The sequence below is a fragment of the Hylaeus volcanicus genome, chromosome 1 (assembly GCF_026283585.1).
Source record: "Hylaeus volcanicus isolate JK05 chromosome 1, UHH_iyHylVolc1.0_haploid, whole genome shotgun sequence".
NCBI classification, from domain to species: domain Eukaryota; kingdom Metazoa; phylum Arthropoda; class Insecta; order Hymenoptera; family Colletidae; genus Hylaeus; species Hylaeus volcanicus.
Window position 1 is genome coordinate 35,143,842 of NC_071976.1, and position 21,869 is coordinate 35,165,710.

Sequence of the window (21,869 nt, forward strand, 5' to 3'; positions counted from 1 at the left end):
TTTAGCGCACGCGTATGCGTGCCACGCATACGAACATCGCCAGACGGGCACGTGCGTGAGCAACAAGCGTGTGCCAGTGTTGGCAAAATGTAATCCATCGGTAATTAACACTAAAATACAACTAAACACGTCAGAATTACGGATTTCGGTATTTAAGTTTGATGTACATACGTATGAAATTGCATACTGTCTAAAGAATGCAATTCAAGATTGACAAGGACGAGATGTGTAGAACTTGTCCAATTAAAAAATTGTACGAGATTCGTATGAATTTGAATATGATCGTATTCGTATCAGTGTTACGTAATTTTATAATTGAATAATTTCTGTATGTTTTAATACGCTTTTTTTACTGGTTTTTTTTTTTTTTATGTATACTTTATTAATCAATTTCATAAATACTTTTGTATTATCAGATAAACACGTGGACTATGATTAACGAGGAAAGAGGAAGGAACTCTTCATTTGTTACTAGACGGATAAAAATTAGAATTTAAACTATGGAACGAAACATTTCTCAAAGAACAAATATCTTAAAGAAACTTAATCGTAGTCTGTTTTTTTTTTTTTTTTTTTTTTTTTTTATATATATATATATATATATATATATATATATATAGATTCTCTAAATACGATCTTTAAGTCGTAAATAAATCGCTCATAGTCACTTTGTTCGTCATCTATCATTGCAATGAAATTTTGTCAATCTCTGAGTTAATGAATAATAATCAGTAAACGTGATTCATGATTGAGTAATCGGACACGATTGGCTCTGAAAAACTACGAACGACTGACACGATCGCAAATCACAAAATGCGTAATAGTTTATGTTTACCAATTGATCTGACATTAAGTAGCTATTAATTCTAACAGAGTCTATGTCACCATGTTACCATGAAACTTTTACTAAAATAAACTCTTTACTAAAAAAGAAAGATATGGGCATATAAAATGATGAAGACAATGTGTGAAATGGAAGAAAATAACAGAATAGTAACGGATTATTAGTCAGTGGATTAATATCCACAGTTAGATGAAACCATTGTAACTTGGGCGAATCCCTCGCCAGGGAAAATTTTATCCAGGACGGATAAAACGCATTGTGGATTGTGGAGAGAAAAGCGAAACAATTCAACACGTTCTATTTGACTGTTCACTTTATAATATTGAACAAATAAGATTTAAAGCGAGATCGAAAAATGAAATTGATTCAGTAGAGAAAAACATAATGGCGATACTTGAGTTAAATAAATTTACAATTTTAGAAGCAATAAAAGAATTTTTTGATAGTACAAATTTGGATGTATAAGACTGAACGTTGTATACATATATGCATATACATAGAGAAATAAGATAATACAAAGATAGTAAGAATGAAGAATTAACTGTCGAAGTCAAGCACTCGACTATACACTCTAATAAACTAGATAACTAACTAACAAACTTGATCCGACAATCTCGGGGGATTAATGCAAAAGTACTGTACGGCAGACTGTGGCGTGCGCGTGTTGCGCATGCGCGACCATGAGTGAAGTCGAAGTCGAACGAGCGTGTTGTGTACGGTCGCGTCTCGGTGTCCGTCGACGATGGCCCACATCTCGTTGTGTTTACAATACAAATTGCGATCGAGCACGCGTGCCAAAGTGTCCCGTGATCTCCGAAAGGGGCAGCAACGAAACGGTCGTGCGTCGCGTCTCTCTGTGCACGCGGTTCTTTTCTGTCCATGGCTCGCGCGATCTTCGCCGCGAGAATCGAGATATCCCTCTATTCACCGCGGAAACCTCGTTGTTTTCGGGGTCAGCCGTGTCGGGAGACGCGCGTTCTCTCCGCCAACGGGCAACTGTGTGTGCGCGTCGTTCTCTCGTGCGTGTGTATGCGCGTTCAACACCGATAATACCACGTTTTTGTGTGCACCGCGAGTTGCCTTGTAGACGCGATGAATATACATAGACGTATAACCTAGGAACAATGGGGTCGGTTATGATGACGATGCCGGTTGGAGAAGTTGCGCTCGGTGGTGATGATGATGCCGATCCGTAATGGTGGTGATCGTGATGGCTAACCGTCGAACGATGGACGCTTCGACGTCGTCGGTCGGATGCAAGGCGGGGCCGGGTCATTTTCGACCCATGGTAAAATTATATTTCAACAAAATATCATCTTTACACACTTATACTTTATACGCTTATATGGTATAAAGGGCTAAGGAATTTCAAGTTCAAAATTATGTAGAATATAAATTGTTGATGAACTGCAAGTTTACTAGATTTTCAGAGGGTAAAATTTGTTTGGTAGGAAGAAATGATTTCCTGGTTTAACGAAGACTACTTTTACAATGACTCAACCATTTTGAACCATCCTATGGGTTTCTTCAGGTGTACGATGTAATAAAACATTATACAAAATGAATTTCTTAAGAATATAAAAGTAGCACGTGTTTTGTCGTGTTTTTTCTACACTTTGAAAGTTCTAAACTATACCCCCTATAACTAATACCCCGTTGAGTTATTCAGCTAATTCCAATTCTATGTTGCAACCTAAATGCGAAATACATGTTAAGTCGACTCTTTCCGTACAAGTGTACTTTGGAAATTTTCGCGACGAGTTAACTCGTCTCGCCGGGCTAACAGGTTAAGGGAACGTAACGGTACGAAGTTCGTTCGACGGTCGAGCGGGTACGTGAATGGTCTCTCAACCTATAAGCGTGGCGAATGCCTGTCTGCCCGCTCTTGCGCTTCTTCGGCACAGTTTCGTTTTTCGGATTTTCTTCCCAAGTGTCGTTCTCTATGGCGATTATAACCTTCAGCGAAAATAGAGCCGCGCGTGCATGTATCTAGCCGTTACAGCTCGTGTAACTCGATTTGATAGAGAAGTCGTAAATATCGTTTAATCGAGCTTTATCGCTGTCAGTGCACGGTCGCACGCGTGATCGAACGAATCGTACACGGTCGTTAGAGATCCCCGACGATTCGCTTTCGTGCCTCTCGTTTAACGAATTTCTCGATTTCCCGTTATTAGAGCGAAACGTTCGTTTAATCGGCATCGGAGACCGTCTTACGTTCGTGGTAGTTTTAACGAGAAGAATGATACGGGCCCGTAGGAAGTAATTCAACGCTTAATTATACGCGAGGAGTGTTCCGTCGTTAATACTCGAATATACCATCGAGTGTTCGGTACGGGGCGGAATCTCGTTGATAACCTGAATGGGATTCGTAACCACTCACAATGGCTGAAAATTACGAAAGGCGGGTAAAGAGACAAAGACACTAAAATTTAACCCTTAGGACGAACTACCTACTTTAAACGACTTTGCAAATATTTCATGCATTTGTTACAGCTGACATAAAATGATTTTACATGTCAATTAATGTAAAAAAAATGTTACATTTCAATATCTTTCCGTCGACTAAGAAAACAAGTTTTTGCTACGTGTGTTAAATGTAAAGTAACGTTGAAGACGTCAAATTTGAGATAAAAATTTATATTGCTATTTCAAGGTGTACTATTTTACTTTAGAAACCTATTTTTGTCTTTATATTGCTGTTCATTCCTTAGAATTTGAAAAAAAAAAAATTGACACTCGCGTTATACCTTGTAAAGCCCCACGGCGAGTGAAAAGCTATTTTACTGATTTATCACTGATTTCATGTCGAAACCAATTTGTGTAAGAATTAAGATTTTTTAATTGTAGCTTGAATAATTTATTAATAATTTAATATAAATAATGCAATGTATTGATACTAATTGTATCGAGTCGGTCAATTTGACCCATTTACTTCAAAATTCTTCTTAAAATCACTCAATCGTTAACAATTTTAGTACCTCAAGTTTTGGAGACAAATACTGTAACAGAGAATCAATTTTATTGACAAATTAATGTGTTCTTTCTCTAATTACAAAGGTACAGTTGTATGATAAATAGTCATGTTCTTCGGTAGTTTTAGTGTTAATTTTACCTAAACGTGACATATTTTCTTAAAAAAGTTGCATCGTGTGATTTATAGGACAGTTTTGTGATTTCAAAGCATCGTGCGACGGTGACGTTTCGATCGACACCAGAAACGCTTGTTTCTCGTTTATGCCCAAGTCTACGAGCGTGTTAGGGGTTTTTTTTTTTTTTCGTGGTTCGGTCAAAAACTGGTCGAGCACGTTGGTGTATCCGCGAGCGACTAAACAAATATAACTAAGAGATGGCTCGTTGCCTGGTTATATACGTGCACCGTTCGAAGAACGCAATTGTGTACACTGTCATGGTCTTCGTTTACGTCTGTTCTCGGGTCCGGTCGGTTCGTTTTCTTCGGCCGACTTTCTTGCACGGTTCATCGGCTGCGTTCGGCAATTGTCAGCAAGCCTCTGGAATCTAGAAGATATCTATCCCGAGTCAAGTGGATTATATCGATGAAAATATTCTACAAACATAGTCGGATAGATAATAACGGCAACGTAAGGAGAAAAATTCCAGTTGATTCAACAGTTCCCTGACGTAATCGTGTCGAACGATATCGGTAGAGTAAACAGTACATAACCCCTCTATTGCGTGAATTTAATTTTCATAGAATCGCAATAAAAATCATTTCTTTACCATTTGTGCTTACATGCATTTTTACCCGTTCATTTTTTGGAGAAAAATATATGTGCGCATTGGGAAACCTTAAGGTACGAAATACTGTTTCATCGAATTTTCAAGCTAAACATTCTGTAACATTCAAATAGCAATATTTGAAATACATTCGTAGTATTCGAATACCTATACAATTTTCTGATAGTGCTGATCGTAAACAGACAAATTCAAGTGTTTGTTACATTTTCATATCTTCACTATCTTTACAGTGATAGTGCTCTATATTTTTAGTTCTTCGTAAATGAGAATGTTATAAATAATATCGAAAAGCTTACAATTTGTTGTTTCTTAACGAGTTCGACGTTAAGAAAATCAATATTTCTGAGACCTCGTGTCGCACGATAATGGCATTCCTATAGTTTTTAAAAATTTCTAATTTCTTCCAATTCATCGTTATAACTATGAGAACTAACACGACTAGACAAATTCAGCGGTGTAACGATACAGGGATGTTTGTATTTCCTACATAGACTAAAATTTTCTCATAAAAAATTACCAGAAGTAACGTGACATCTTAATAAAAATGTACGTTAAAAAAGAATTTCCAGATAAGAATTTTACCACAGTGAAGTCTAGCGCGATTCTGGCCTATAGTGTTGCGACTAGGTGTTAGAATTTGTTTTTCATTAGAACGTACGTTGATTACAGCATCCTTTTAGATCTATCTCTCTCCCTTGTTTCGCGTGTCCGTGTGTGCGAGCGCGTCCGGGTTAGGTCTCCGTGTGTCCGTTGGTCGATTACGTGAAACGCTCTCGACGTATTTTTTGTCTTTTTTTTTTTTTTTTCTACACGCGAGGAGGATACAGAAAACATTCGCAGCGGCTGATCGATACCATCGTCTGCTTTGCAACACCATCGCGTCTCCCGTCGGTCGCGGGGCGCTTCCACTTTCGCACGGCCGATTTAATAAAGCAATGGAGAGTCGGCGCGATTTTATTACGTAATCCATTTATCAGGAACGCTGTGTGTCGAGGTTGCGCGACCGATGTCGAAAGAAGGAAGCGAGAACCGATCGAACGCTCGCGCCACGACGCGATTTCAGAAATCCTCGATCGCGGTCGTTAAATGCACACACTGTGCACCGCATCATGATGACGTGCCATTCACCGTGAAAACCATTCACTCAGGCCACTAACAAGGTCGAGCAAGGTCGAGCACAGCCATCCTACATTTATATAGAATATACAACAACGATATGTACATATGCATATATACGTATACGTTTAAGAGCGACACGCTGCGCGCTTGTGGACGAGCATTATTGTACATGTGTGTATCGAGATTTGCGCGCGAAACCAACGGGAACCCGGTATCGATCCGAATGCGTAGAAAATGCTATTGATTCTCCCGGCCGACCCGTCGACCTCTTCCTCTCCACGTTGTGTACTCGTCGAGGACTGACGACTCGCGGAGGCACGATCCTCTCTCTTTTCCACTTCCTTTTACTCTCCTCTGCGCATCGTCTCTTAAGAAAGTTGCTTCCTGTTTCCCCCCTTTCCTTTCCTACTCGACTTTTCTAACGGTACCATCGAAAATTCAAAATAGTTTTAAATACGCTACGTAACAAGATCGATCCTCAAAATTTTGCCAGTTTTCACACTCGCGTAACTCCGTCAATTTTCGTTGTATCGAGATCATTTTTCTTCATTTCGTAGGCAATCGTATGTACTTTAAGAAAATATAAGTAGAAAGTGGATGTCGCATCTCTGTATCCTGATAACGTCCAGGCATATTTTTAAAAAAAAATTTGATTGACGGGTTGCCTGGATCGCATTTTAACAAGCAATTTAAAACAACGTACAAGTCTTTACGATTTTTTTTTAATACTAGTTTCTGGTGCAAACTTAACGAAGAATGAAAAACAAAAAATTCAAGACCTACCTTCAAGCACGGTGCAGGAAGTGTAATAGCAGGTATTTCTACATCGAGAGTACAACTAGTTTTTACTACAGACATTTTGGATAAAAATTAATATTTGGACATTTTAAAAAATAATTTATTGAAGAGTGCTAACAATATGGGGATTCAAAATACTTTCAAATTTTATAAGGACAATGACATTGTCCAAGAATATTTGTTATAGAAATGTCCCAAAGTTCTACGTCTGTATCCTACCGAAACTGAACGAATATTTTGATAATTTACGAAGATATAAACAAACTAATCCAGAAGCACTATAGTGTCCGAATATTAATATTAGAATAAAATTTAAATATAACTTGTATTCAACGCTTAGTCCTATCCTTTTGCCAACAATCTTATATTTTTCTATTACTCTTTTTCTCTGATACAAATCTCTTCTTCTTGAACTGTTTACCTAAGAGAAATGTTTAAGACAGATAATTAAACAAATCCTAGTACCAGACTATATTTTGGTTTCAAAATTGGGCATCAAATATTATTCCAAGAATGATCGCGTACAAGTGTTTTCAGTTTTTCGTGCAAGCATTTCATAAGTGAAAAACGATCCAAACATTCTTCACGAGCAGAAGAACCATTAGTAGAGGAATTCGGGGCAACACGGCCGCTGTTGTTTGAATGGTTTTTATATGTGTATCGTGATAGGAAAGTTTTTCCTCCCTGTTTTTGTGGCTAGCGTAATTGTTGACACTTGCACGGCAACAGGCTAGGGCTATATTGTTTTCTTGTTACTACCTCGAGGTCGCGTCTAAGTTGAGAATGTTACTTTCGTTGCTCTGGACGAAGAATTATTTTTAAGTCACGCATAATTATCATACCTTCGAAGCGGTGAAAGCGCCGGGGCCATTTGTCAGCGATACCATTAGCTGAACATTTGCAACTTTGTCGTTGCTCCAGGCGCAGGAAACTATTAAAAATGATTTTTCTATAGAAGAAAGCTTGTTTGCGAAACATAGATACTGGTTTTCAGGGTAATATGGGGGCTCCAATGTTTTCTATCGAGGACATATATATGTATACATATATCGATGCCTATAAGTCACCAGACACTTGCTTGTCCGGCTTGGGAAATGCAAATTATGATACAGATACGATTTTCTCATTATTTCACGTTACGTTTTCAGCGAAATATGATACACCATTGCTCGTATATTGTAGTTCCCACTACGTAAGGAATATTAGCACTCTCGCATGCTATTTTGTTTTTACCCGTAGCAGCTGTGATTGCGCGTCAAACTCTATGGGAAGGTAAACAAAGCTTCAAGCACGTGACAGTTATTCATAATACAGAATTAAAAACATTGTATTCGGGTCGTTTATTTATTTTGGAAAATTAACTTAATCAGAAAAGTACAAAGTACTCCTATTCCTACTTATTATTTCTGTTATCGAAATCATATTCCTCTATGACGTCATTCGTGATAACATTGTACGTTCTATTCACATGCTAGGGGTATAATTATTTTTATATCTGAAAACCAACCAATTCAGTCTTTACTGCAAACGATATCATTAACATTTGGACTTTTATTCCATCTTCAAAGTTTACAGAAGTAAAATTGAACAATTTATTTAACATAAATTATAACGCAAGTTAATTAATTACTATTGCGAGTAAACTTCGGTATCCACTCTTTTCCTCTCTTCGTGCTGACGATGATCGTTTTGTAATTTCGCAACATGTTCTTCTTCGATCCACGAAAGAGGACCAAAGACGTCTTTTTGATAAAAAGTTGCCGCTGGGCCATTGGTTGGTTTTGGTCGTGGGACGATATTAGGTACCTGTTCGGCTATTTCTAGCTTTTTTTCTTTGTCGCGCATAACGAATTCCGCCCTTCGTTCGACCGAGGAAAGTCGTTTCTGTCGGATCTTCGTGGTCTTGGTGAAACAAACGTTGCGTACGTGACCGTGATTGGGTTGGTGAAGGGGTGAGGAGAGAATTACATAAAAGGCACGAACCGAGCGAGTCGCCTATTCGCCCAACCTACGTCCTCCAGGGTCGTACACCCACGTTCATACTTCGTGCGTATCGTCTCGCGAGCTTATATGGATTATGTATGCAGGCGTTATTGTACATATACAGTGGAACGTTTAGAGGACTCTCGCGACCAGGACCGAACATCGTTCTAAATAGACCAGTGCTTTGCAAACTTTTTGGAAGGCCTCCCCCCACATAAAAACAAAGAAATTTTCCACTCGATTTTATTGAAATTTTATTCACCGAATATAAACAAATTATTTGTGGAAAATCTGACTGAATTCTGATCTCTCCGTTTAAAACAAAAGAGAAATTCTGCGTTCGATTTTATCGAAATTTTATTTACCGAATATTAACAAATTATTTGCAGAATAACATTTGACTAACATAAACTAAAAATTGACGATAACTAACGATGTTTACTATACATCTATAATTCGATACATCTTTTGTTCGCACTATAAATTTTCTTTTTCTCTCATCTTGCTCTTGAATTATAAAGCGCACTTTAATTTGAAAGTCACAGAAATAGATTTTTCGCGTGGTCTTATCTGTAATATTAGATAACTAGCGATAATGGTCTCGAATGAAATTTAGATTTAGCGATCAGAGTCTCTGAAATAGTTGTTTCATTATCGATTAGAATCTTGTACGATAAACAAAGTTCTAACAAATCGATGATTAACGGCTAATAACATTACTATCTTGAAAACGCAATTCATGGGTCGCAATATAAGTTTTTCTCACGCCGTGAACATCACTCAGGGGCATTTTTTATAGCTTTTTGTGCCAACAGAATCTTGCCTTGGGCATAATGCTATTAACCGTTTGAATAGTCGGCAATTACTCGACAGATTATTAGTGCATACTTAACTGCAATAGATTGTTCAAAAAATAAAGCGACCAAGACAAGAGCTGGCAAATAAACTTTAGCGATTAGTCCAACCAGCAGATTCGGAAATATCGCGCTATATATCAAAACTGCTACAATTTGCCAAGTCATGAACTAGTGATTAGGCCAGACAAATTTATTATCTATCTCTTTTGCGTAAATTTGAGGGCTTTAGCAAAATAGCCTCGCAATTTCTCCTTGCGATAGAACTCGATTCTAGATGGTATAATAAGAAAACTATGGAGCTATTTTGTGAAAAATGTTGAACTATTTTCTAATATCAATTCCTCATAAGAAAAGAAATCGAAAAGTCCTTCGTCATCTTGCTATCTGAAGCTTTATTACCGAGATATGAGCAGTTAAAGTTTAATGATGCGACTCCTACTGTATATCTCAGCCAGCTGATTGCTGCTTTACTATACACACGCACACGTGCGCGCGCAAGAGCCACACATATCTACAATTCTACAAACCTCACCCGGGAAAAAGCTTTAACTGCTTGCACGATTCCAAAATGGAAGAGGACCTTTCGATTTGTAACGATGCGTGGAATTGATTCTGACCAAATGTCGAAGCAATTTGTGTGTTTCGTTACTATAGAGGGTAATATTTGAATGTAACCAAATGACTTGTAAAAATTTCTAGAATTATAAATAATGAAATGTGAAGGCAGAGAATTAATGTCTACGCATAATCATTGTTAAGTACACTTGTAATCTGTTAACAAGGAAAAACTATTCATATAATATATATATCTTCGTGTATAGATAAATGATAATATCCATCAGGTTGAGAACTTGGAAGAAATATCGATGAAAAGCGAACGCGAATGTGATTGTAACGTACTAACTTATTTCAGTGTTTAACGAGTGTGCCTGTTAATTAAAAGATACGATATGCGGTAACAGTAGTTAAAACATGGATTAAGTGCCTATTCGCGGAGGATAGTTTTCGCGCGAATTTTCAGGTGTTACAGTTTACGTTGCAATAATAATTTGTATAAACGATTTAATTGTAAAGGTAGAGAATTAATTTTTAACTGAATCTTCCTTTGTTCCACAGATCACGAGAAGGAAGGATATGATAAACTGTGGCCGATGAAGGAGAGAGCACGAGCACGAGTACGAGCAGGGGCACGAGCAAGAGCAAGCGGCTTCGTCGAAGAGGGCGAGAAGAAGCGACGACGAGGCGGCGGGAGCAATACCAATAAAAAGATCAACACTAGATCTGATGTTAGCGGACATTAACGGTAACTTGGCGGATCTGAGAAGCGAAGCGATGGCGTCGCAGAGGTTTTGTCTGCGCTGGAATAATCATCAAAGTAATCTACTCTCCGTTTTCGACCAACTGCTCCATGACGAGTCGTTCGTCGACGTTACGCTGGCCGTCGAGGGTCAGCTACTCAGGGCGCATAAGATGGTGCTGTCGGCGTGTAGCCCCTATTTTCAGGTAGGGACCGTTGCTGTCGCGGACATGCACAAATTTTTCGCTCAGGCGTGTCCATATATGTCACGGGCGTGTGCGTTAAGGGGTTAATCGCTCATTGAACAGTCTCCAATTACTGGATAGTTTATTACTACATAATTAGCTCGAATGAATTATTGAAATGCTTAGTAGCGTGACGTTTAAGACAGGATCCGCTAAACAAGCTTGACCGACAAGTCTAACTAGAAAATCCAGCTGACAAATAGTGGTAATAGTGTCCTTTGTACCACAACAATCAATATTATCAAATCACAAACTGATTATTTGAGCACACACATTTGTTTACTATTTTGTGAGTAAGTTTGAAGATATTCCATGCGCGAGTCCTAGACAAAATGGCCCCTTTGGCCCACCCTGTGATAGGGCCCGATTCTAGGACATTATTAATAATTCATAACGTTGTATTAATTCACGTGGCGTGTATCAATAATTCATAAACGTTTCCGCCATGGTGGGTCGAACTTGTAACCGACGAGATCCGTTACTTTTGCAGGCCCTTTTCGTCGGGCACCCCGACAAGCACCCGATAGTCATTCTGAAAGATGTCCCGTACGTGGACATGCGCAGCCTTCTGGATTTCATGTATCGCGGGGAGGTCAGCGTCGATCAGGACAGGCTAACCGCCTTCCTGAGAGTCGCAGAGTCCCTCAGGATAAAGGGCCTGACCGAGGTGAACGAGGACAAGTGCGACTTGCCCAGTATTACCTCGTCGTTGCTTGGCAATCAGAACACATTACCTCCGCCACCACCGAATCTACATAGAATAAACCAAATTGGGCCTCACCATCACGTCTCGCAGAAGAGGATGCACCACATGTCGAGCCATCCTCTCCTAGGTTCGGCGTTGTCCGCACCGAAGAGAAAAAGGGGCAGACCGAGGAAGCTAAGCGGATCGTCCGACACCCCGATCGGCGAGATCTCCGGCCAGGAGCTGCAGTCTTGCTCGGGCGCCGATCTCGTTCAGGGCTCGCCCGAGATGATGGAGATGAAGATGAGTATCGACTTTCAGAGCGAGGGCACCGGAAGCAACAACGGGAGAAGCGGGAACGCTGGCGGCGGTGGATCGGCGGGCAGTAACAATGTGAGCAGCAACAACGGTGGAAACTTTGGTTCCTCGGCGACCAGTTTGGCCGCGTCCTCGTTGTCGTCGAGAAAAGACGAGCCGACGGAGAACGGCACCGATACGCCCGAGTCTTTGACGCCTCGCGTGAAACGGGAACCCGAGCCTACGCCTAGCACCTCTGCCCAAGGTGAGCAGATGTGTACCTGAGAGCTGAGAGAGATTGCCCCTGTGATCGGATTCACAGGAACAGTGGAAACATTTTACTGGTTTTACAAAGCAATTTATATCCTTTAACAATGTTACTTGTACTTTGTATGAAAACTTGAACAAAGTCTTCGAATACATAGAGTCTGAAACGTTGTTGAAAATGTGACATTTACATGAATGATATATATTAGCCTTGGGAACCAACAGTGTGTTCCCATTCTTCCTGTGAACTGATCGGATTCATCTATCAGAGTAAATAAAAATTAATCTAATTCTTACGATTCGAAATTTAGATTCAGCGAGGAAAACTTTTGGGAAAGTCAATAATGTACTACTTTGCAAAAGTATGTACAGCATCAATCTTGAGGGTTTAAGATTCGATAAGAGTAATGATAATAAATCGAATGAACTTGTAAGAGAGATCGTACGAGGCTACATTTCAGAAAGAGATAATGTTTTATTGAAATGAGTTATTTGCAATTGCTCTTACCAAGTCTTTAGACTGCAGTAACGAGGGTGCGAGTATACGTTTGCATCATATTATGTTTTATGGTTTCCAAAATCTTCGAATAAAATGACAGAACGTGGTCGAACAAACAATTCGCTTATGTATCGTCGTCAGAGATCGTAAAGTCTCTTTATAAACGTTTTCGGCTTAACATTGGTCACGGTCAGATAACAAAAAAGTTCATCAATATTAATTTTGAGCATTATAATGTATTACAATACTTGAGTTTCTATATTGAATATATTACAACAATTAATCGATACTTCTATCTTCTTTTCTCGAAGAAAAATTTATTTAAATTAATCAGTTGACTGGTTATTAATACTGATAAACTTTTTTTTTTCTATTTGATAACGATAGACACTAGGTCGGAAACGTTTACAAAGAAACATTGCGTTCTCTGAAGCCAATGAATAAGCGAATTGCTTGTTTTGGTCACATTCCGTTGTTTTATTTTTAGAGATTCTTTCACAATTGGTCAAGATTTCGTATCGCATAAATTAGTGGTTAATATTATTAGCGGTGTCCCAAAAGATATCGCGCATTTCACAAATTTCAGTTTATCGGAAGGCCATATAAATCTAGGAGCGTTAGAAACCGTGTTTTTTTCTCGTGGCTAAACAATTAACTTTATAAAGTTGATATTATGGTAATATATAAATATAACTATTAAGTTGAGGTATTCTGGTCTAAATACCCCTACGAAAAAATTTAAGTGTTTTTAGAATATTATAAAATGAAAGCTTTAATATCGATGATAAATGACGAATGATCGAAGGTAATAATGAAGTAAAATTATTAAAATGCGCAATACTTTGTGGACACTCTAATAGTTTTTGAGATTTATCCCGCATTGTAGACGTCACTCAAGGGCAATCTTTATAGCAGCTATGCATAGTAAATGAGTCTCCGACGACTGTCAGTTTTAACCCTTATGTCAATAACCGGGTACGCGTGTGAGGTAAATGTTTTAATTATCGATACATTTTGTTATCAATCAAAACATTTGACCTATAGTTTAGGATAGCATCTTAGTTCTTATATTCAAATATACAGTATATGAAATATTTTTATAAATAACTTTTTACGGCTTTGCGATCGAGAAGCCAATAAAAACAATGTCTGGAAAGTTCATCGAGAAAATGTTACAGGATTTGCGCATGATACTTCATTACGGAAACAACTAATAGCCTTGCAGACTCAGCCATCTATGGTTTATCTGGAATATTAATTTATTATTAACGCGTTAACTGTCATACTAATACTTGTAAAAATGTCCACAAGAGTAAACATTTTGTTCCCATATATTCTAAATATTTGTATTAATGCCCATTTTTGTAACCTTGCTAGATTTACAACTCTTATCCAGACTTATTTTCTTTAATATCTCAGCTTGAAAATAAATTTATTTAGTTTAGTTTCTTAGTGAAAAGTACTATCACCAATATGTTGGTGGCATGACAGTCAGCGTCTTAATAATCATTTCTTTTTGGAAAGATAAAGTAAAATTTATGCAGTGGAGGATTAATTTCAACAATTGTGCTTTTGTAGAGAGTCGAGAGCTGTTGGTGTACGTGTAACCATTTTTTCTTTTATAACCACTGAAAACAATGTAATAAATGGTATGTCGTAAACATGTCAGGAAAAGGTGTGCGGTATACCAAATAGGTGGAGTACCCGAGTTATTGGACAATCGTGAACACTTTGGCCATTGCCATAAGGGTTGAAACGCGCCTGATCATCGACGTTCTAACCCATTCAATTTGTACTTCAGCCTCCGACGAGACGTTCGCGCGGCCGCACAGTAGACAAGGGAGCGAGGGTTTCAAGCAAGGTAAGAAATACCATCGTCAGCTTACACGATTAACAGTTTGCGGCACCTTTGATCATCGTCTGTAACGCGCGATCGAAATAACACGACATCATCGTTAATATAATACTTTCCATTTACACTTGAGCGAGTTCAACGTCTCGTTGATCGACGAAGATGACACGAACGTAGTCTTTGCAAGTTCGGGAACGAAACTTGTCAAATTGTGCGCACTAACAAAAGTAAAGCCGAACATTATCGCTCGAGCACCTGTAAACTGATTTTAGAATTTAATAAGAATTCATGCTCCAAGTAAGGAGTTTCTTCACAGGTCAGTCGATTCAAGCATTTAAATCCCTTAGGATAGATTTTTATATAAACTGTATTGCGCAGAGATCAAGAAGAAGAAAAACGAACCATCTGTGTATATTATTGTTATCAACGTTTTCATAACAAAAATTATACGAATAATAAATTTTAACTTTATTTCACCTTTGGAATGTAATATACATTTGTTATAATGTACATTTTGAAACAACAAACTCTTTCCCTATTATGTTCAACGATAAACATTTCTAGTTTCTTAATAAAACTTCATATATACCAAGAAGGTTGATCTAAAAGACACAGTTGAAAACATTATAAATTAAAATGCTTGAATCGAGTTTACGATTTCACCGCTACTGTGACTTGGCGTAAATAACTTAAAAATATATTTTTGCATGATTTCCTCCTACGAACTCGGAAAAGAACATCGAGGTAACGTTTCTTTCCTGAAAAGTGTCACTCGATTATCGTTTGGATCATCGATTTGCCGCATTAAAATTTCACCGAGAACAGTTTTATACGATTCGTCGAGGTCGATCGACGGTAGTTACACTTAAAAAAGATTCAGTTTACAAGTCCACCTAAGTGACTTCGTTATCGACCCATAATCACCGATATCTATCACTTGTATTATTTCATCCAGATACTGTGATCGAATTATCATCAGATCTTAACGAAAGCGATAGAGTAAACGAAAAAAAAAAAATTAAAAAAAAAAAGAAAACTGCTTTACCGATGTGCTAATGAATTTAATTTTTACAGCCGTTTTTCGTCCGTTAATTTTTACCGTGTGATTCATCGTGTTACGTTTGCGCGACTGCGGACCGAGACGATTATTTACCGAAGCGCAGTATCGCGGCAATCATTTTCTTTCGGCGAGGCTAGTTTTTCACCTTAGACTCAAGTACACTAGAAACAAAATAAAAAAGAAAGCAGAATCTCGAAAATAAAATAACGTTCGGAACTCGAGTCGATGAAGTAATTTGTTGACGAGCGCGATTCGTTAAGATGTTAACTCGAGGACCGACGCTTGAGCTAGCATCCTTACATGAAATTAAGGTCAACAAATCTCGCAGAGCGGTTCAACGGTGAAAAAAAAAAACACATACATATGTAATCGTGATTTTCGTCTGGGAGCAGGTGAATAGGCTCCCAGGAGGTTCACACGTGTCCACGGGTTTCTAAAGTCGGTCTGTAAAGAACCGTTTCCCTTTTTTATCGTGCAACCCGAAACAAATCTTTCGCCAGGCGCTAGGCCGTTAACGGAATATACGTATATATATACATATCTCGGAACACGATGCGCACTTGTGTTTTACAGGGCTTTAGAAAACAAGACCCGCTTGAGTCACGCGTGTTGACTTGCGACAACTCGAACAAAAAATTTTAGAAACAAAATATTAAAAAAAAACATAATAATTATAATAATTATAAAAGAAAATATGTATACATATACATACATATATATGCGTATACATAAACATATATATATATATATAATAGATATATATATATATTTATACATCTATATATAGATACGAAAGAAAGCGAGTGTACGAGAGAGAAAGGAAGCCGTCGTCTCGTTGAACCCATATCGACGTGCTCCTCTGAAACGACGAGACGTTCGAGCGGAACCAAACGTGCCAACAAACACACAAGACTTCCCTTTGAATGCTGTAGCCTCCAAAAATCTAACCTACCACCCACCGATTCTCGTTAAAAGACATATGTATTTATATATACGTATATATATATACATATATATACATACCCATGTGATTTATGCTCGGCCAATGCGCAGCGTCACGTTCCTTCTTCTTTTACGCTCATATTCCACCTGTTCTCTCTTATCTCTTTGCAGACGTACCATATGCATACGTATATGCGCGTGTGTACACACATCTCTATTTTGCTCTCACTTATTTTTTTTTTATTTTTTTTTATTTTATTTTATTTTTTGTTTTTTTCGTTGTTGAATTTCGTTACTCAACCAATCGAGAAAGCTGTACAAGAAAGCAAATTTTCACACGTATTATTATACATGCTCGCACGAATGAGAAACGCTTCGCTGCCATTGGCCACTTGGTAAAAGGAGGGGGTGGAGCCAGCTTTTAGCGGTGCTTACGATTTTTTTTTTTTCCTCATTTTTGTTCAAACGCTGGTTAACTTCTGTTTCACGTTCGTTCGTCGCGGAAGGATACATATAATTGTCGGGTGAAACACACGGGAGAGAAAACAAGAAAAGAAAGTTTAGAATAATAATAATAATAAAAAAAAAAAAACAACGCGCGTGATTCAGAAGACACTGTAACGCCCGAGTGACAGACCGCGCGGTGAAACGAATAGATTTTTAACGAAACAAACAAACAAACAAACTAAAAAAAGAAAAACGAAGCGTGCGTATAGAGTCAACGAACAACGAACGTCGTCGGCAGGTTATCGCTTCCGCCTTCTCTTGCGTTCTTCTCGTTGCCTAGTTTTCGAATTCACGACGAAGAAAAAACTGAATCAATACCGGAACATAAAACTATTCTATACACATGAAACGGAAGGACAGAAATGATAGAGAAACGAAAGGAAACGAAAAACAAAAAAAAAACGACAGGACAGAAAGAGGGACAAACGCTGAGAAACGAGAGCGAGAGACCGAGAGGGAAAGACAGAAAGATCGAGAGTGAGACGGATTTTTTGAAAACGTAAAAATTGCAAAAAAAGAAATAAATAAAAAAAAAAGAAGAAGATGAAAGTCGAATACGATACCGAGAGTGTGACGTACGGTTTTTGTTTTTGTTTTGCTGTTACTTATACGTTCTTTGAGAAACTAAAGATCGATTCGAGAGAGAAAAAAAAAAAGAAAAAGAAAAGCAGATAATCGAGAAAAACGTTTTAACTGACGTACGCACGCACGCGCGCGCGTGACAGAGTGCTTCGAGAAGATGTCGAAGATGATCGAGTTCGGTAGTGACCGTGAAACGTGTTGCTTTGTTCTCTTTGCGCAGGTGAGTTGAGATTATCTGAATCACCATTCGATCTCTGAGAGATTACCTTTGCGCGGGGGAAGCGAGGGAACTAGGGGAGGCCAGCCGCTCAAAACGAAACCGTTTCGAAATGCCAGAATATAATATACATATATATATATATATATATATACATATATGAGAAAGTCGATAAAAAAGAATCTGATGTACAGAAGCCAAAAGCGGAATTAAATGTAAACTGTAATTACACCGAAGAAGAGAAAACGTTACTTCTTCTCGAGCGTCCTCGATCTCGATGGATCGTCTATCCCGTAGTAAACATATATATATGGATACGATTTAGACTGACAGGACGCACGGACGATTAATAATGGGGGTTTTTGTTTTTTTTTTTTTGTCAGGTGTGTACATGGATTTTTCACTTCTAACGTTCGCATATACGTGCATTCTGCACGCCTATGTGTGCGTGCGTTCGTCTTTTGCCTGAGTGTTGCTGTGTACGTGTGAATGTATCTTATGTAATGTCTCGCTTTTTGATCGAACACGCGTTAGGGATACGCGATCAACTGATCCGGAATCACCCCGACCAGAGATCGGCTAAATTTTCATATGCGTGCAAGTTTCGAATAACGATTAACCCACTATAACTTCTTGTGACTTTGAAATTACATAACCAAATAGCCTTAGTTTTAAAGTATAATTTCGTATCTGTATCACCCTGTACCATTGTAGCTTTAAAACAATAGCGTGGCCAGCAGTCTATTAAAATTTATCACACCGAGATGAATACAGCTTAAAAATGTGATTCTCATTAAAACAACTAAATATGATTTATGAATATCTTATATATTCTTTTCTCGTATCCCAAATATATCTTGGGTCACAATCTTTATTTGCCGCATTTTATTAATGATAATTTCGCGATTAATTAATTAAAATCTTTAGATTCATTATTTATTCGATAAAAGTTACAGTTCGTTTATGTCGAACGAATAAAAGCGTGTACCAACAACTCGATCGAATGGATACGCGGTACGATTTTTCGTTCCTAAATTCAAAATTCTGTCCATCTCTGTCTCTAACCATTATTATTTATGTTTCTTCAGGCCGAGTAACTGCCGACCCGGGCGGTCTCCGGTTATGAAAGAAAATTCCGCTGACCGAACTTCAGAACGGTACCGCACGCGTATAGGTGTGGCAGCTACTAATGCAAACTAAACACTTCTATATTTTTCATTGTACTTTAGCGAGTATATTATCGATAGATTGCTGACATTTTCCCTGTGAAAATAAATCCAAACATAACATATATTCAGACTATTTTTAATTATACATAGTTGAGTGCTTTTTTTTTTTTAGAAATGATTTACGTTAATTGTAATTAAAAATAGTACGAATGGGACCCAATTTAGATCAATTTTCATTGGGATATGTCGAATCGATTAATATGACTACTCTCATAACGATACAATAAAAAATGTAACAAAATTTTAATTCGCAGTAGTATCAACATACGCTGTTGTTAAATTTTGCTCATTCTAGTTGCCATGGTCTCACCATGCTATTCACCATTCTCTACGGGCGATTTGTTCGAGTTCGAGCAAATTCGAAAATAAATTCACTATCGACTTTCTGTTTATGATAACTGACGGTTTCAATTTTATATCAAGAAGCGAGGCATTGCTGTATCCTACAATAATCTAAACTGTCTTCTATTATAAAGTGTTCATCCCCTTTGTGCTCACATATTGAAACATCGAACAATTTCTGTTTTTTAATTCACATCAGTCTTTTTTATCGCAAATGAAATTACAAAAATACGATAGTTTTAATCCAGTCTCGTCGTTGTATCGAAAAATTGCAACGAAGATGATTTCAAATAGTGATTATTACAAGTACCTTATGGATTATGGATTAAGCCGTCAAAAGAAAACACGCACGATAGATAACGATAGTAGCTATATAAAGTAGACATTTCGATAATTATGTTTATTTTCAAATATTTATTTAGATTCAGTGTACAAAAAAAAAAAATAAGGAAAGATTGACAGTAAAATAGTTTGAAAGCCTGATAGAAATTTGTTCAAAGTATCATTGTTTTTAAACTTCGAGAATTTGCTGTGACACAATTGTTGATCAATTCAAGACAATTCAAGTTATTTATACTATCCTCTTCTGTACGTGGTATGACTGAACGTGATATATGTTCGTATGACGTAGTTGATCGTAAAGTTAATTATTAATTATTTTGAACTTTTGGAAACTTCATCGTCAATTGAACTAATCGTTTTCCTCGGTGACATCGAATCGTATGTTTCTTTTTTACGCGTTTAAACAATTAACTGTTCGCAAATGTACCCGTTTCTACAGATTTACTTTGCCATTCGAACAAATATAATTACATTTTTAAGTTAAGTTTTTTTATTCGTCCATTAAAGTTATTTAAATAAAGAGAAAAAGGAGAAAGTTAAAATGCTGTAACATTGCGAGCGTGGTTGAAGAAACGGAAATGGGCAAAATTCTTATCTAGATAAAAAAAAACGAAATAGGTTGATTTTCATTCGTCATCCATTGTTATAATAAAATTTTGGCCCATCTCTGTGGTGAAAGCGTGCGTGAGAAGTCGTGGGAAAGGGTAAATCAGGAAGAAAGAAAGAAAGAAAGAAAGAAAGAAAGATAGAACGCGTGTGAGAGTGAGTGTATGCCTGATGCATATTCCATTTGGAAGAAAGAGAGACTCCGTTTGAGTCGCTGAAATGCTCTTGGTGGGTATGGGCGATAGGACCGTAAAACAGTCCTCATCGCAGCCATACGGGATCGAGGCAAAGCCGCGATCAACGACGGAGCAAGGCAGGGAACGCGTGCGTGAGAGCGAAAGAATCTGAAGAGGGAATGACAAGGAACACCAGGGACGGGGGACACGGAAAACCGAGTGTGCGGCATAAAACACTTCACATGGGACAGAGTTGACGGACAGCCGGTTCGAATACGGTGACTCTTTTTTGCTGGCTCTACCCTTCCTCTTGCTTCCCCCCACAAATATAGAAATACGTTATTTATATATTATCAGTACAATATTATACACAAATTTATACATTACTGTTTATTATACATAATGTACACTGCGCGACAACCGTACGGGCTCGACCCGAATTCTATTATGGATATCACGAAGCGTGAGAGTTGTTTTCAGTACAAGTGTCAACGTTTTTAGAAAAGCAGAACTGATAACATGGCGTATAATTTAATAAAATGTACATTATCTTCAAAGAGTCTCCGCTTGAGTATCATCGTCGTCGATATATTCTTGTAATCTTCTTCAGGTGGTTCCTGGAACCTTGAAGCACATTTGTATTTCTGTTGTTGCAGAAGAATTAAGAAACGCCTTCTGGTTATGCTTTTTCTCGTTTATAAGCATAGAGCACCTTGAAAGAACGTTGAAAGTGTTAGAGAAACAAAACTGATGACACAATGTATCGCATTATTTAATATTTCAAAAAAATATGTTGACATTCGTGGGAAAAGAGTGGAGATTTTTCAAAGATAAAATGCATTTATTACCACGTTACCTCGTGTTATCCGTTTTGTTTTATAAAAATGTAGGCGTTAACATTACTCGAGGCACCCTGTATCCTCAAGCTAGAAAACATCATTTTCAAAGCAATCCTCTCTCTGTGTATATACATACTATATATAATGCACAAGTACACGATGCATCGACCTGGGAAGATTCTTAAAAAAATGTTAACAATGACGCTAACCAAATGGAGACTCTTCAAATATAAAGTACATTCGTTAACACGATACATTCCCTTATTGGTTCCTCTTAAAATAGCCCATACAAAATTCTTTTATCAACGTCAGCATGGAAACTGGAAACTAAACAGTTTGGAAACTGTGGAACAGCTAGAATTGTTTGTACATTTTACCAACTTCGTTTCATTTTTATACGTGTTGAGATTGAAAGCAACCTAGTACCGTAGACTGTACGATATCCATAATAAAATTGGGACGAATCCGAGCAGTAATCGCGCGACGTGTCTATACTTAAGTACTTATGCTATTACTAGTACTTATTAC

General features: G+C 37.8%; 1 protein-coding gene across 11 annotated transcripts in view; it reads left to right on the top strand.

Moving 5' to 3' along the window:
• The window catches only part of LOC128873825 (protein tramtrack, alpha isoform-like), a 90,868-nt gene that overhangs the window by 35,970 nt on the left and 33,029 nt on the right, over window positions 1–21,869 (top strand). For 10 of the 11 annotated variants that reach the window (XR_008456509.1, XM_054117770.1, XM_054117750.1 and 7 more), the window contains exons 2-4: window positions 10,474–10,860; window positions 11,390–12,146; window positions 14,449–14,508. Coding sequence is in view for 10 of the 11 variants with exons in the window: in XM_054117770.1 (XP_053973745.1) it covers window positions 10,642–10,860; window positions 11,390–12,146; window positions 14,449–14,508 (1,036 nt within the window). In the remaining variant the exon portion in view is untranslated. Of the gene's footprint in view, window positions 1–1,421; window positions 2,133–10,473; window positions 10,861–11,389; window positions 12,147–14,448; window positions 14,509–21,869 lie in introns of those variants that run through there. The other variant, XM_054117740.1, reaches the window with a different exon arrangement.